The sequence below is a fragment of the Phyllostomus discolor genome, chromosome 7 (genome assembly GCF_004126475.2).
Source record: "Phyllostomus discolor isolate MPI-MPIP mPhyDis1 chromosome 7, mPhyDis1.pri.v3, whole genome shotgun sequence".
In the NCBI taxonomy this organism is placed as follows: domain Eukaryota; kingdom Metazoa; phylum Chordata; class Mammalia; order Chiroptera; family Phyllostomidae; genus Phyllostomus; species Phyllostomus discolor.
In genome coordinates, this window is record NC_040909.2 from 110,624,725 (window position 1) to 110,642,597 (window position 17,873).

General features: G+C 38.8%; 1 protein-coding gene across 2 annotated transcripts in view; it reads right to left on the reverse strand.

Moving 5' to 3' along the window:
• The window catches only part of NIPAL2 (NIPA like domain containing 2), a 72,352-nt gene that overhangs the window by 40,454 nt on the left and 14,025 nt on the right, over nt 1-17,873 (reverse strand). For both annotated transcript variants that reach the window (XM_036031286.1, XM_028534071.2), the window contains exons 2-3: nt 10,061-10,129; nt 8,886-9,057 (exon numbers count right to left, since the gene is read on the reverse strand). In XM_036031286.1, coding sequence (XP_035887179.1) covers nt 8,886-9,057; nt 10,061-10,129 — 241 coding nt within the window. The remainder of the gene's footprint in view (nt 1-8,885; nt 9,058-10,060; nt 10,130-17,873) is intronic.

Genomic DNA, 17,873 nt, shown 5'->3' on the forward strand with positions numbered 1-17,873 from the left:
CTTGCTACATGTTAAAATGCACAGTATTTTGCAGCTGCAGCTGCAATGAGATGAGCTTGAGGAGAAGGGCAAGTAGATAAGTTTAGCCAAGTGCACAGAAGAAACTGACAGGTAATTAACCAAATAGGGCATACAAGCAATGGCTGAGCCTCCCTTTGGGAAGACAGAGATTTGGATGCCAGTCTTACTTGCTGCAAGTCAGTAAAATTACCTAATGACAACCATGTTTTGTTCTTGAATAAGAACACCATAAGAGGTGAATGCCTTTAGTCGGGTAACATTTCTATATGGTAGCAATTAAATTCAAGGGTAGATTTTTACATATCACTTTAGATCTTTGTGTCGGTATAACAATAGGTAAATGGGCATTCCTTTTTCCAATTTGCAACATTAAGATATCTGTGCATTTTTTTTACTTAAATTCTCTACCTCCCTGAATAACATTTTAAGTTAAAGGTTTACTAGCACAGAGGAAAGTTCAATAACTATTTACATGTGTTATAGTATGGCTATTTTAAACAGATTTTGTTCACATTTATTTACTTCTGCCCATTTTTTACCCTTTTGTGACCACTTCTTAAAAGACAAAGCTTAAAAAAATCAATTATATGTTACTTAAATGTAATTACGATATGATGGTCTTATCTAATTCAACTGGAAAGAAAAATGTACCTTTGGTCCACAGGTCACAAACTCAAATGCTGTACAGTGGCCGGTTAGGCAACCCTCCAAAGAGGGAACAATAATGAGGGCAGGGGCTTAGCAATGAGGGGCGGGGGGGCTGCCACCAAATTGGATTCTTCTGGACAAATATCCAGTTCTTGAGTGTCATGGTCCAGTTTTTAAACATGGGAAAATAATTTGTATTCTTATAAGCATTCTCTGAGCCAAACAAAACACAGCAGAGGCCAGATCTGGTCGACAGGCCACCAGTTTGTCAACATGAATCCAGTCCACAAATGAAAATGTCACCGATTTTCGTTTCCCGGACATTCAATTTGTTGTTTGGCATCTACAGTCTGAAGAGAACTCAGAGTATGTGTTTATAATATAGGGAAGAAGGAGACAAAGTAGTAAAGAAAACTCTTTTATAAGAAAACATAACCCATGACATGAAAAGAACATATTTACATAATAATGCTACAAACAGACCCTCACATGTAAATATCTGGCTTGTGGTTTCTGACCACTTAGAATGGCAGCTTTATTGTGCTGCTCAAAAGCAAACCACAAAAGCACTTTCGTGTCAGTCACAATCAAGCTCCAAACATATGGACACACCGAGCGTGCTCACAGGCTCAGGCACTCGGACCGCACCGAGGTACTGACTGCTCCCCAATGGTCACTCCCAGGCAGCTGCAGAACTGCAGGGGAAAGCATGTCAATTACACTGTGCTTCGTGGAGTGAAGATTGGAAGACCTGAGGATGTGACAGTTTGAAAAGTGTTCCTTTACACAGAGAAAAGTTGGCACACCATTCATAACGGCAGGAATAAAAGTGTCAAGTAACTCATCTTAATAAAAATTGCTATTGTCATTTATTGAAGATAATGAAGAGATCGTTCATAGGTAATTTGCATAGTTTCAAATGAGAAAATTTACCTGGACTAAGAACAATAATCCTTTCTTTTCTACATTTTTCTTGACACACATTAGTGATTAAATTTGAAAGACTCCAAAAAAAAGTAAAAATGCTATCATTGAAAAGATTAACTGTATTATAAATTTAAATGCACATTACTTCATTAATAGCAATTTCTCTAGAAATACTTTGTAGCATTCTCAAAAAATAAGGATGGGTGGAAAAGGCATTGCAAATAAAGTTTTTAGGTTTTTAGAATGCTTTTAGCTGAGTGCATGAACAGACCTAAGGTGAGAACCTTAGAATTTTATCCCACACATTTTATTTAGGCTGGTTTTGGTACAATGTGCTAAAGCAGCAAGTCACTGAGAGAAGAGATATTCTTGCATATTTCCAACAGGAAAATAAACGTCCCTGGGAAGGGACACTGCCACAGGCAGCCCGGGGGGCTCAGAGTTCCAGTGGTCCCATGCAGGCTAGGCACTGGCACAGGGCCCCTGCAGGACTGGGACCATTCCTCAGCATCTGAGGAACACAACCGGTCACTCGCTCCTTGGCCTCTGCATGTTTCCTTTCATTTGTTTCTAATAAAAATCTTGGAGACCAAAGTTTCTGCTTGAGATGACTTCTTTGGAATTCCAAAAGGCCTCACCCGGGCTTCCTGGCTATGCTATGACCATCATCTAATGGATCACAGACATGTTTCAATTGAGAGCTTCCTAACGGCACAACAGAAACACATGAAACAACATATATTCCACACCGTGAATTTCATTTTGTGCAAAAGCCAGCGTGTTAGGGAAAATTAGAGACGGAAAAGACTTATCAGTCATAAGCCTCATTTTCTTCTCATTTTCTCAGTGTGTTAGCTGTCCAGTCTTAGTCCAAATTAGCCCAGGAAGAGGGTGACTATTTCTCTGAGGAAATTATTCCAGGGCCAAGGAGACCTAGCTGCTATTAATTTTATCATTCCATTTAATATTCCAAGTGTTTGATCTCCTATATGTCATCTCAAATTTGATCTACTTATTACTCACTGCTATTTATCTGGGAAACAATGAAGCAAAATAAGTTTATGTGTCTCAGACAGTATCTGGCATAGTGGATGCACACTCAATTTTAATTTCTTACCTTTAACTATTTCTAAAGTATTGCTTGAGTTTAATTGGAAAAAGATGATATATTCTCGGAACTCTTTTCTAATTACTTTGAACAAATATACTCAGAGGCATAAAACAGAAAAACATCCATCGTGTTCTATTTGTTTGCCCTCAGGGCCGCTGCAGCAACGTCCCTTTGTGTCCCACTGCCTTGCCACCGCTGGACAAGTTCATCTTATACTGAGTAAGGTCGACCACGGATCTTCCTAATTCCTTGTGGCTTCACCTCTTTGGATGGTTGGTAACTTTATTATTTTAAACCATCTCTCAATGCTTAGGCACAGCATACATTGCAGGCATGAGGATGCACAGAAAAAGGAAAACTTTAATTGAAGGACACACTTTGTAAATGCACAAAGAATCTAACTCAACTTCCAAAGGACAGGCTTATAAACCTTTAAGTATTTACAAGGGTGAATATTTATGGGCCCCTTGGTGTGAAATGTTTAACCATTGTGCCTCATCAGGAATTGAAACCTCTTAAACAAGTGTTTCTGTTCCAATACCCTAGAACAGAACATCCTATCCTTGTTTTATCAAAATTCAATTTCAAACCAATTCTTCGAGCCTGTACTGTGTGACTTCCCTGTGCCACACTCTTAGAAAGAGCAGATGGCAGGCAACCAGACCCATGCAGTCCCCGGTCCCCCGGGGCCCCAGTGGAACGGCCAGGATGGACATTAAACGAGTCACTGAGGGCGTCTACCAGAGGGGAAGTGCGAGGCCAGGGCCGCCTGGTGCTGCTGAGCAGGGTGTGCAGTGCAGAGGGACGCTGCATCCGAGGAGGCCCCGCCCACACCTCAGATTTCACCGATTTGTGTGTTTCTCAGGGTGATTTTCTGACAGATGGCACCAGCGTGTCCTACTTGAGTAAAATCAATATATTACAATTTGCAGACAGACAGAAATAAAGTGTCATGAGAAAGGCTGCCTTTTCTTTTTTCTATTTTTTAATTGAAGCTACTGGTGTGACATTGGTTAAGAAAATTATACAGGTTTCAGGTGTACAATTCTATAATACGTCACCTGTATATTGTATTGTGTGTTCACCACCCCAAGTCAAGTCTGCTTCCATCACCATTTACCCCCTTTACCCTCCTCTACCTCCCCCAGGCCCCCTTTCCCTTTGGCAATCACCATAATGTTGTCTGTGTCAGTTGTTTTTCTTTGTTTAGTCCCTTCACCCTTTTCACCCAGATGCCAACCCCCTTCCCCTCTGATGGCTGCCAGTCTATTCTCTGTATCATTGCAGTGTTATTTACAATGGCCAAGATTTGGAAGCAGCCCAAGTGTTCATCAGTAGACGAGTGGATAAAAAGGCTGTGTTACATTTACACCACGGAATACTACTCAGCTATAAAAAAGAAGGAAATTTTACCTTTTTTGTCAGTATGAATGGACCTGAGGAGCATTACCCTAAATGAAACCAGTCAGAGAAAGACGAGTACCATATGATTTCACTTATATGTGGAATCTAATGAACAAAATAAACTAACACAGAAAACAGACTCATAGATACAAGGCCGCCTTTTTCTCAGCCACAAAAAGGCACCGCATGGATGAGGGAGGGCCCGCAGAGGGCGCAGGGACGGAGACGAAGCCTGCTTCATTCGGTCCAGGAGCCAGGCGAGGCCTCCTGAGGAAGAGGGTGTACCTGGGACACGCAGCGTCAGCAGAAGTTCTGCGGCGTACCCAACTTACTTCTTTGTACTAGATTTCCGGTATAGTCTATAAATAGTTCTTCGGGAAACATATTCTTAACTTGCAGTTAGAAAGAAACCTGCCCTTCAGCCTCTCTGAAGCTAATCTGCAAGTGAACAAAAGTGCTATATGAAGCTTGAGCAAGAAAACGAAGTGGCACACACATCTCGGGCTGTTAGCTCTTCTCCTCCAATGATCCTGGGTCTGGGTCTGTTCTCTAAACGTGTTTTGTCTTGGTGGGTGAGCTGGAAATCCTGGTGTTTTCCAATGTGTTTTGGTAGGGATTCTAGGGAAGAGTCAAGGGTAACTGCTGCTTAATGGTTGGACCTGTGAGGACCCTGCTTTTCGGCTTCCTGAAAATTAACCCTTCATGGATAAGAACGACAAAAAGCGTTTCTTAAATTGGTTCATCCACTTTAGAAAATTTAACCATTACCCATCTTGGGGGCATGGAAGTGGACTCCATCCTAAGGAATGACGCACTTTGTTCCTAATAATGATGATGATGGTACATTGCAGGGGTGTGAGCTAGTGCTGTCACCGTGTCACGACACACTGGACTGCAGAGCCAGCCCTGTGCTTAGGTGTCAGTGTTTACTCAGGGCTGCCCTGTGACAACTTCTGAGGTAGGATCTCTTTTTATCCCCATTTATAGACTAGATAACCGAGGCACAAACCAGTGTAAACAACTTGCTGAGGTCGCTGAGCTTCCCAGCAGCAGGACTAAGATTTGAACTCTCCTCAGTGGGGCCCTAGGGCTTACGCTCTCGGCCGTTCCACTGCTCTGGTTTATTGGGGAAGTATCCAGCCTAGGCTCTGGGTGATACCGAAAAACCATCCATGAAACTTTCTTCATTGTAGAAACACAAACACAAGTCCACATCTAGGATTAACCAGACTGCCAGTACAACCAGCATTTTAGGCAGAATAAGCTTTTGGACATATTATTCACAGACAAAGGCCTTTAGTAAGCCAAGCAGAGTAAAGGTACAAGGTGACACAAGGGTACCAGGGCTCTGACATTCTCTTTCAAAAAGCCTGACCCAGGCCAGGCCACTCGGATCTGCCGACATCCCAGGATAACATCCCGTATGTACCCCGCTGTCAGGTCCGGGCCAGCTGTCTATCCTGGCTGAGTCTCCAGGGCACCATGACTGCTTGTGAGCATTGTCTTAAGAATTCCCGACAGGGTCTTCAGCAGAACTGTCGTTTCTAGGGATTCTTCATATAAAAGCACCTCATGGTCAGTAGGTTTGGGACACCAGGTCTCTGCCTATGAAAGACTGACACTGTGCCTGGACCTAACCCAGGGCCCCAAGAACCCTAGACTAGGGACCCTGTGTAACTTTTGAAATGAAATATTTCAGAAATTTGCTTGATTATGGAATTATTTGTTTCTCAGAATGCCTACAAAAACATCAACAAGACCATTGCTTGAGAAATGTTGTCTCAAGCATTTCTCCTCGTGAGCACATCAGCAAGGAACAGCCGGACCAACAGAAAGGTCAGGGAGGACAGAAAAGATGTTTGAGGTGGGAATGTGGATAGAGAGCAAACTGAAAGATCTATAAGGCTTACCACAGTGCTTCTTACATATTAGTCCTAATTTAAAAAAACCCCGACCTGTTCAATTGCAGTGCACAAAAGGAGCAGGAATTTTGGTTATGTGAGACAAAATGGCAGGTCTGCCATATCAGCTGTCTGTGCATAGTGAGACTAGTTAGTACACATGATCTCACTTACTTCTGGGAAGGAAAGAAGGAGCACAGTGCACTGGTATGAAGCAGACCAGAGGGAGGGAGAGGGAAGGAAGGACCCTTTCCTTGGACTTCAGAGCTAAGCTTTCTAAACTGTTCTAGATTTTCATTTCTTTTTTTTTTCTTAGTTTGTAAAGCAACAAAAGACAAACACCAGCAAAGAACAGGCAAAATCAACACAACATTGCAATAGGCATTATCTTTTCGAGGGAGGTTTGATTTTTTTCTTGAAGCTCCCAAGAAATAATAAGGAAAAAAAGTTCCAGCATAGAAAATTGTGGACACTCTTCTGCCTCGACTGTAAATATGGCCCGAAGATACATCATTTTAAAAATACTTTCCCCTTTGCTTCAAATTCTCTAGAGTTTTTATAATCTTTATAAAGAATCTCAGGATGGTAGGGGGTTGTTCTGGGGGAAAATCCTCCATTACCAGCAGTCCCTAACCCACCCATGACACTTCACAATAACCTAAATTCAGCTCAGGAGTTCCATGGAAATATTATTTATGAGCATATATTATTGTTGCAAAGATTGTAAAGTGGGAAATGATTTGTGTTTGAGGCTATAATTTACTTCTTTGACTATTTTAAATGGGCAGAGAGGGAGGTTGCTAAAAATGTTCTGAAGTTGAGACATTAATTGGGGCTAATATCACACACACATACACCAAAAGTGATGTGGAGAATTAAGAAAACCCCATCTGTCAAGGCAGCGGACTCAAAGTTTGAGGTGGGCGGGCTGGTCCCCCAAGGCACTTGCAGGGGGACAGGGTGCTATCTGGAGGAAAGGTGGGAAAACTTCAGCTTCCCATGATTGATGAGAGCTGCGAGTAAATCATGCCAAAATGGGCAGTTTTACTGAAGACCTGTGAGGAGTATCAAGGCTGGCCCTAAATTTCTGGCAACTTCTGAATTTTCACATCAGGTCCCAAGAGGCCTGGCTATATTTCATTCCTGTCAAATCTCCAATCTCTGCAATAAATCCAGCCATGTCCCCTGTTCTTTGAGCTAGTTAGAGTAGCTCTCTCTCTCTCTTTTTTTCCCCCCAGAAAAATGATTTTCCAGGACTGGAAGTCTTGAGATTAATGGAGCATTTCAGTACAATGTGGTGCACTGGATCCTCCCCCAAGTAACTGTTTGATGTGCCTGGACACGTTTTCCCTTTGGCTACTTCATGGAAACTGAGCGGAAAGTAGAAAAAGAAACAAAACTAAGGGTCGGCTCTAAACATACAGTCATTATGAAGAATAATATAACATTTTCAGAACAGTTGGGGCCTGCAGAGGCTCCAAGTTGACATTATAATGATATCTTTTATCTGTTATTTCTTAGATTTTGAAAAGAAGATAAAATCTAGAATGTCCACATACAAATTGTGTATATAGTAAATAGAAGATAAACTGAAACTGCTTACTTTATCAGAACATTAAAAATGGTGAAGGATTTCATAAATTGTAAGCCTATTCAGAGTGGTAATAGCATGGTGATTTTAACAGAACAATTTCTAGAAAGCTAAAAAAGTATTCTTTGCTAAATATTGTATTATCATATATCATGAATGTATTTTAAACGATTAGGAATGGGAAATTACTTGTAAAACAAAAGGAGATTCTCTTTGTGTACTCATTTCAGTTTAAATTATATGTTTTTTAAGACGACCTTATACTCTGTAGGAGAAATATTAAAACCGGGATATGTAAGCACACGGGGATGTGTATGCTTGATTTAGTTGTTACCAAACAAGAACCACTGATTTGTTTCTATTTCAACGAAGTTTCCAAGTTCACAGAAATTTAGAAACATGTTGTTTCCATAGCAGCGAAGAATAAAACTAAGATCTTATTGACTTTAACAAGGTTTAGAGAATTTGTCCTCCTTTTTGGTAGTCATTTTTGCTCTTTTTTAAGTCTTTTAGCATCACTTTACATTCTCTTTTCTAAATGTATTTAATAATCCCTGGCTGGTGTGGCTGAGTGGATTGAGTGCTGGCCTGAGAACCAAAGGGTCATCGGTTCAATTCCCAGTCAGGGTGCACGTCTAGGCTGCAGGCCAGCTCCCCGGTGAGGGGCATGTGAGAGGCAACCACATGTTGATGTGTCTTTCCTTCTCTTTCTCCCTCCCTTCCCCTCTCTCTAAAAAATAAATAAATTAAATATTTAAAAAATACATTTAGTAAATCATATAAATTTTAAAAGCAGGGCAATTGTGACATTGCTGCAAAATTACACATACTTATGGTAACACAGAATAACAAATAATTAATTCTTAGTGTAAAAAAGATGCTAAACTACAAAGTCAAGATCAGGCACCGAAGAATCTAAGTGTATGTAATGTCAGGTTAATATATGAATAAAATATAAATTGTATTACAAATGCTTTTAGATGATTCATTGCTGATTAAAACGCACTGTATAACATTTCCTGTTACTGTTAATTTATGAGGACTCAGACTAGGAATTAGGCTTTTATGCATTAAGTGTTGTAACTACAAAATGCAAGTTATCCACGGTGAATGTGGCAGCACTACGGAGAAAACAAATTAGTAGCACAGTTATTCTAAGTTAACATGCAAAGCAAACAGGAAATACACTTTCTCTTCTGTGTACTTGTTTAAGTTGTATGTTTCTCACCAACTTCCTGATCTCCTAAAATTTCCATTTGTCAGAACGCAGGAAATGGCTCACCTGTGACGGACATACAGCCCAGCGGAGCGATGAGAGTCACAGGCGCAAACCCGTAGGCTGCGAAGTTCCCGGTCTCCCCCACAGCCATCAGCGCAACCCCGCCCCACCACAGCACGCTCTTGAAGATCGGCCTTGGGTGTTGTTGCCGCGCCAGCCGAAGGTGAGAATATTTCTAGAAGGTAATCAGAATGTACATAAGAAAATATTTCTACCCAATTAAAACTTGCCTTAAAATTGTTGGCCCTATCCATTTGCATCATGGCTTTAAAATGTTTTTTGCAGATAATTGTAGAGCAATTATTATGGTTTTATGTTAGTTCCAAACATATTAACAGCAGAAGTAAGTCACACTGATATAACATTTTATAGTTAAAAGATCATAGATAAATGTTGCTTAATTCAATAACAACTCTGTAAAATAAGTATCAGTACTATCTAAAGATGAGGTGTAAGTGAAGGAGTTCAATGACCTTTTACTCCACTACCAAAATAGTTTAGTTACGTTAGAATATCAAAAAGTTCAGATGCCAAAATAAACATCAATGAAATAAAAATAATAAATCACTAGAGAAAAAGTTTTTGAAAGGAGATTCAAATTTATGAGTCAAACTAGCTACCACAATAAACACAGCAGGACAGGATGCTTTGGTAGCAGGGGTGGCCTGTGGGGAGTCTTATTTATTCTGGTTTCACTACTTGTATTTTAAACATAAATTTCTTAAAAAACTGGCCAGTAATTAAAGCTCTATTTCCTCATTGATTTTATGATAACTGAACTTCCTTATAAAAAAGTATGTACAATTCTAGATTAGTTTTTACATCTTTTAAAGAAAATAATAAAAGTACTAGAAAAAACCATAGAACATTAAAGAAATCTTAGCTTATGCCAAGATTATGAACATCTAAGTGTGGTACAAATTCATAGGCCACCTAGGCACTTTGCCTAAGGTACACAGTACTATTAAGAGGCCCACAAAAACATTTAATTTCTTTTAAAATCAGAACTAAAATATGAATGTGATACAGCTGGATGATATTTGTCTTTATATCAGTGAGACCACAAAATAAAATTTTGGTATTTTTAATGTAGGAAGAGCCCAAGGAGGCAAAGGTGTCCATGGCCCATTAAAGTAATGTGTTAGAAATCTGAGTTAGAAAAGTAAGCTGCTTCTTACCTGGATATTTAGGGAAATGCTGATCACCAGGTTTCCTAAAATGGCCAGGAAAACTCCAAAAAGGTGAATCTGAAAAAGAAAATGTTTTCTTTAAATGGTACACTAAATAGCACTTGTAAGATATTTACTGAAAAGAACCCAAACAATAAGAAAATTTTAAGTTAATACATTCATTTGTTCATTCAGCAAATATATACTTAGCAGCCATTTGTGAGGGATGTTTAGAAGATGAGTAATGATTTTCACTAGGATTACTAGCCCATCTTCACTTTCTTCAACTCTAACCAGCGAGTGTCCCTAATCCCTTTTTTACATTGTCGTGTGTACCATTAGGCCCTATGAATAGATGGGCAGTTCTCTGAGCTAAGAGAACCATGTTTTAGGCTTCTATTGGGTCTCTGACATCATCTACTATACAAAATTAGGAACTTGAAAAATACTTCCTTGGAAAAGCATACAATGCTTTAGAACAAGAACTATTTAGGTTAAAAAGTTAGTTTTGCACAGGCCGGTGTGGCTCAGCTGGTTAGAGTGTTGTCCCATAAACAGAAAGGCCACGGGCTTGGTCCCCAGTCAGAGCACATGCTGAGTTTCAGTCCCCAGTCTCTCACGTCCCTGTGTGCGTGCTCTCTCTCTCTGTCTCCCTTCCTCCCCCTTTCCTCTCTCTCTGGAATCAATCAATAAATATATACAAATAAAATAAAATACCTTGTCTTTAAAAAAATAGCTCTTACACATTGCCCCAAATGTTTACTATAGACAGTGCATCTCTTATTTGATGACTTCAAAAGGTGCATGAGCAGCTCCTAGCTAAATAACAAGGAGAATATCTCCTAGCATTATAAATTAGCAATGATCTAAGGGATCTTTCCCTCCCTTCTCCCACAGTACATAACTTCTAGCTAGCTTTACATTCCAAGGGGTTACTTAAATTTCAAATGAACATTACAGCCATAAGGAACCTTGCAGAATGCAAAATGTCTTTGAAGTTTTAGAACTTTATTATATGTGTTGTAGTGAAATTCAGTATTTTTAAAAAATGAAGCAAAAAAGTTGAAAACCCATTTAATAGTTGATATAGAATATCCCTAGTCTTTAATCAGTTAAGAATTTTCTTTTCCTAATAAAGGCAGTTGGCAATAATTCTGATCACTGTCCCTCATGGGGAACAATTGTATAATACAATGTGCCATTCCCATGCTTTTGATTTATACAATTAAATGCACTTGGCGGCAATCAGGAAAATAAAGATTCAGATGAAGTATGGGATTGAACAAATAATTATGAAAATCTTCCATAATTATAAATGTAAATTGTTAAATAGAAATAACCGACATCAAAATTCTTTAAATAATTCGCTGAGTAGTTTAAATGCCACCAGGGCAAATGTTTAGAAATTGGTAGCAGCATTTGGCAATGGTCTCTTGGAAATGACACTAAAAGCACAGGCAACCAAAGAAAAACACACGGAAGTCGGACTTCATCAAGGTTAAAATCTTTTGTGCATCAAAGGACACTTTAACAGAATGAAAAGGCAACCCACGCAATGGGAGAAAGTATCTGCAAATCATATATCTGGTAAAGATTGATATCCAGAATATATAAAGAATTCCAATTACTCAACAACAAAAAACCAAACAACTCAATTCAAAAATGGGCGAAGGACTTGAATAAACTTTTCTACTAAGAAGATATACAAATGGCCAATCAATAGACATACGAAAAGATATTCAACAGTACCAATAATTAGGGAAATGCTGACCAAAACCACAATGAGCTCTCACTTCGCATCTATTAGGAAGGCTACAATTAAAAGCAGAAACAGAAAATAACAAGTGTTGGTCAGGATGTGCAGAGACTGAAACCCTTGTGCTTTGCAGGTGTGGACATAACATGGTACAGCTGCTGACCTCACACCACGTACATTAACTCACAATCAAAGACCTAAGTGTAAGAGACAAAACTATAAAGTTCTCAGAAGAAAACAGGAGTAAATTTTCATGACCTTGGACTTGGCCATGGAGTCTTACAGATAAGACATCAAAAACATAAGCAACAAAAGAAAAAATTGGACCTCATCAATATTAAAAATGTTTGTATTTTAAAGGACACTATTAGAAAGTGAACAGCCCATAAAATGGTAGAAAATTTTATAAACTATATATCTATTAAGGGACTTGTATCTAGAATATATGAAGAACTCTTACAACTCAATACTAAAAGGACAAATAACCCAAATAAAAATGAGCAAAGGATCTGAATAAACATTTCTCCAAAGAAGACAAACATCTAATAAGCACATGAAAAGATGTTCAAGATCATGAGTCATCAGGGAATGTAAATCAAAACCACAGTGGAATACCTCTTCATACTGAATAAGATGGCTAAGAAAAACCTCAGAGAATAACTGCTCTGAGTAAGAATGCAGATAAATCAGAGCCCTCATCCACTGCTGATGGAAACATAAAAGGGTAAAAGCTGTGGAAACAGTCTGGCAGTTCCTCAGAAAGTCGAGCTCGGACTTGCCATTCGACTCAGCAACTGCACTCCTAGGTCCATGTCCAAGAAAAATGAAACCGTTATGTCCACACAAAACCCTGTACACAGATATTCATGGCAGCATGAATCACAATAACCCAAAGTGCGAATGACTCAAATGTCCACCAACTAGTGAATAAACAAAATGTAGTAGATTCACACAATGAACATTATTCAGCAATAGACAAAGAAATGAAGGACTGACATGATGCCACGCCCCAGAAAGCCTTGAGAAGTTTATGCCGAGTGAAAAAAAATCTAGGCACAAAAGACCACATACCCTATGATTCCATCTATACGAAAGGTCCAAAACAGGCAAATCTGTGGAGAGAGAGAGCAGATTTTTGGCTGCTTAGGGCTGGGAAGAATGGGGGGCTTGGGGATGACAGCTGCAGGTACAAGGTTTCTTCTTGAGGTGATGAAAATGCTCTGAAATTGGTTGTGGGGCTGGCTGTACAGCTCCGTGAACACATTACAACCGGCGACTCGCAAACTTTAAATGAGGGGTTGTATGGCATGTGAACTACATTTTAATACAGTTGTTACAAGAAATAAAATAATTTTAAAAACACAAAAGCATTCACATCTCTGTTTTTTCCCACAGAAACAAAATACTACAAAAGGTAGCTAGCTGTATTTCAGTCTCTTCTCCCTCCCAGAGATGTTAACTTTTTTTCTGAAGTTGGTATCTTTCTTTACTAGATTTATTTTATCTTTGTTTATTCAAATTTGCTTTTTAAACTTCCTTACTTGAACTGAACTCATTAGCTTTCTCTCTTTCTAATAATATATGCAAGCATGGCTATATATATTTCTAAGTACATCGTATTGGCTGCTTGCATAGTTTTGGCATGTGTAGTTTTCGTTGACATTTAGTGCTAAATATTTTCTACTTGCCTTATGTTTACTGGAGCCTTATATTATTCAGAGACATGATTTTTAATATTTTTAAACAAATGGGGTGTTGATTATCATTTTGTTACTAATTTCTAATTTTATTGAGCTGTAGGGAGAAAATATTCTGTGTGTAAATCAACATTTGCTTTTTGACCTAGTATGTGGTGTAAACTGAAATTTGTTTTCTGATCTCATCATGTATGATCATGTTTTATAAGTGTTCCATGTATGCTTGAAAAGAAAGTATTTAATTGTTGGGGTAATTTTTCTTTCTTTCTTTCTTTCTTTCTTTCTTTTTTCCTTTCTTTCTCTATCCATTCATCTATCTACCTCCATTATTTTGTTGCTCAAATCTTACTAAATTTTGGACTTTTTTGTCTATCAATTGTCAATGGGGAGAATATTAAAAATCTATGACAAACATGGATTTACCCAATTTTCCTTTTAAATATATTGAGTTTTGCTTTACACACTTTAAGGCAATGGCATTAGGTGTATGAGTTTACAAGTTTAGGACTATTTTATATTCCCACTTAAGTGTTCCTTTTATCGTTATGCATTGACCTTTTAAATTTCAATAGTGTTTTTGCTTTAAAGTCTATTTTATTGGATATTAATATAATGTTGCTGCTTTCTTTTGATATTTACAACTTTCCATATCACTTTACTTTCAAAATTTCTGTCTTATTTTAGTCAGGCCTTTTATACATAGAAAATAAATGAACAAAAGAACCCCAGACTTTCTGTCAAATGGGAAGTTTAGTCCATTTTGTTTATTTTGAATACAATTTTTTCATGTGTGTTTGCAGGTATCTTGGTTTTTATTTACTTTCTGTTTTCTCTTTTCCTGAATATTGTTGGATTGATTGAGCTTTCTTTTTCTTTTCTTCCCCCTACTGTTCTGGCTAGGAAGTTATACATCATAGGCATACATTTTCTTAGTGATTACTATGAAACTTTTTGAACTTTTTATTTTGCAATAATTATGGACTGACAGCAGAAATTCACTGTTATATTCCACACACTCTTCCCCAGCCCCCTCCTCAGTGCCAGTGTCATACAGAGCTACAATAAAATATCAAAACCAAGAAGTTAGCACCGGTAAAGATCTTCCTTAGATTTCACCAGCTGTACTTGCACTTGTGTGTGTGCGATCAAGATACTCCTCTGTACCATCCCCACAACAAACCCTCCCCATCCTCTTTCCCTCCCCATCCTGAACCTCCAACAACCGCTAATTCTGCTCTCCATGTTGGTAACTGTGTTATTTGACAAATGCCACATAAATAGAATCACATGGCATGTATCCTTTTGAGGTTGGCATCAACCTGAAGGTTAATTCAAGCTGTTGGATTAATAGTATGTCGCTGTTAATCACTGGGCAGTATTCCATGGTATGGACATACCATGACTGTTTAGCCACTCACCCCCTGAAGGACATGTGCCAGTCAGGGGGTGCCAGCGAATGTCAACAACAATGACAGCCAGTTTGGGGCTGTCTGAATAAAGTTGTTATGAACACTTGTGCACAAATTCTCTATGAAAATAAGTTTTTTTCTGGGATACATGCCCAAAAGTATAATTGCTGGGTCAAGTGGTAAGTCCAGTGTTTTGAAAGGAAGTGGTGAACTGTTGTGCAGAGCAGCTGTACCATTTTACATCCCCAGCAGCAATGTGTGAGTGACAGACTTTCTCCACTTCGTGCATTCCCAACGTAGATGCTATTGCTACCAGACACTCTCATCCTCCTAAATATTGTAAGAACTTTCAATTGCTGTAGTCTCTTCTCTCCTGTCTTACAGGTTAAATGTATTAGTTCTGCTTAGTTTTATTTTAGTCCTTACCCAAGGACATGTTTATTGATTTTAGAGAGACAAGAAGGGAGAGAGGGAGAGAGAGAACCATCGATTGGTTGCTTCCTGGACACACCCTGACCAGGACTGAACCTGCAATCTAGGTACGTGTCCTGACCAGGAATTAAACCCATAACCTTCTGGTGCGCAGGGTGATGCTACAATCAACTGAACCAGGGCTCTACTTTGTGTTTAGACAAAGTGTTTTTAGGGCTCTAATTTGTTGTTTATCCAAATTAGTCATTGGTATTATTGTTTTATATTGTCCATATTTGCCTTATTTATCCACATTTATGTTTTTTTGTTCATCACTGCTCTTTTGAAAAAAAATAACAGCTTTATTGAGATATCATTCACATACCATAATGTTCACTCTTTTAAAGTATGTGACTCAGTAGTTTTTAGGCATGTTCACAGAGTTGTGCAACCATTGCCACTGCTGGATTTCAGGACATTTTTGTCGAACCCCCAAACAAACTCCACACCCATCAGCAGTCACTTCCCATTCTCTCCACCCCTCAGCCCATGGCCGCCCCCGGTCTACCCGCCAACTGCATGGATCTGCCCGTCCTGGACACGCTGTAGAGGGACTCATACAGTGTGTGACCTTTTGTGTCTGGCTTCCTTCATTTTAGCACAAGGTTTTAAGGCTCATTTGTTGTATCATGTATCCTTCCTTTCCATGGTTATATGCAATTCTATTTAAAGGTATACCACATTTTATGTATGTATTCATAGTAGATAGCCATTTGTGTTGTTCCTACTTTTTGGATATTATGTTATTGTATCTTAATTTTCACCCCGGGTTCAGTGTTCTTCCTGAAGAAACTTTAGTAGCTGTCTCAGTGAAGTTCTTTGAGCAGAAATTCTTTGCTGTTCCGCAAATGTCTTCAGGTCATCTTTCCCCTTGAGCACAGAGGTACAGGCTGACAGTTACTTCATTCAGAACTTCGGTTGTATTATTCTGTTGCCTTCCGACCTTTAGGGTTGTTGCTGAGAAGTGGGTTGTCAGTTCAATTGTTGCTCTTCTGTAGGTAATCTTCCATGTTTCTCCAGGTGCTTTTACAATTTTCTTTGTCATTGGTTTTCAGCAGTTTCACTACAATTTTTTTATGTGGATTAGTTGCTTAAAACTCATGTTTCCTCAATTCAAAGATTCATGCATTTCACCAATTTTGTTAAGTTCTTCACTATTATCTTTTTGGATGTCATCTTTGTTACGTTTTCTCTATTCCCTTCATATGGAACTACTCTTACAAGTCTGTGAGACTTTGTAATTCTATTCTCATTTCCTAAATCATCTGCAGTATTTTCCAACTTGTTATCTTTTTGTGCTCAATTATGGATAATTTCCTCAGAGCTATCTTCTAGTTCAGCTTTTTGACCAACCTCTTCTGAAGTGAGTCTTCGATACTTCCATCAGTACATGCATTATATTGTATTGTCATTATTTTTACAAGTTCATTTCCCCTCTAGACTAGAAGCTCCTTGAGGGCACAACTGTGTTGTGACTTACTCATCAATGCAGCTCTGTGACCCTAATGCCTAGGAAAGGGTCTGGCATAAATTATTAGTTAAATACCTGGTCTGACCCAAACTACTGCCAGATGAGTACAAACTGTGCAGAAATAGTAAATTTTGACCCTTGGCCCTTGGGAAGTCTCAAAGGGAGTATTTTCTAATCAACTTCACTTGAATATCCCAAACACTCATTTTTGTGAGAGCACAAGCTTGCCCCAGAATTCAGGTTTTAACAATTAAGAGTGTCCACTGGTGTGCAATGAAAAGCTGCCTGCCAGCTTTTAAAGTCTAGTTAATTTATACTATTCTAAAAGAACAAGAAATATACAGGTATAAAGCAGGCATTACAGTTTCCTGATAATATTTAGTATAAACTGATATATCATATTCTTTATTTTTCTCAAAGTTTACCTCATTTTTCAAGGTTAATTCCATGCTCATTAAATTAATTTAGCACTTATTTGTAAATCAGTGACATAGTAAATCCTCACTAATGCCCTTAGCTCTTGTGGGGGGAAGCTTCATATTTGCAGTGTTTCTAACAGAAGGTGGTTTAATTACCTCCAAGGACATACAGTAACTTGAGTAAACTACTACCAAGTGCTGTTTCCAATTAGAGGCCCTGGTAAATGTGCTTCAATGACTACAAAATCCTCTTCTGCAATCAGAAGTATCATTTGCATACCGGGAGCAGGCCCTTATAAACTTGGCATTTAAATTAGATTAAAAATGTCTAGTTTACATCATTACTTTATCAGCGTGTTATCTGTTTTCCAGCATTTCAGAATTAGTGGAGGTTTAGAGTGCCTCGCTGTCCCTTGCCCCCTTCCTCCCCTCGGTGGACTGGGGCCTGCCCAGGGAGGAGAACAGAGAAGGAACACGACCTGTGTGATCACACAGCCAGACAGCAGGCAGATTCTGACCTTAGGGCACCCAGCTTCTGTCTGAAGTCACGGGTTGTGATAGGTAACCATCTGGCTAGTCAATGTCAATTTACCACAATT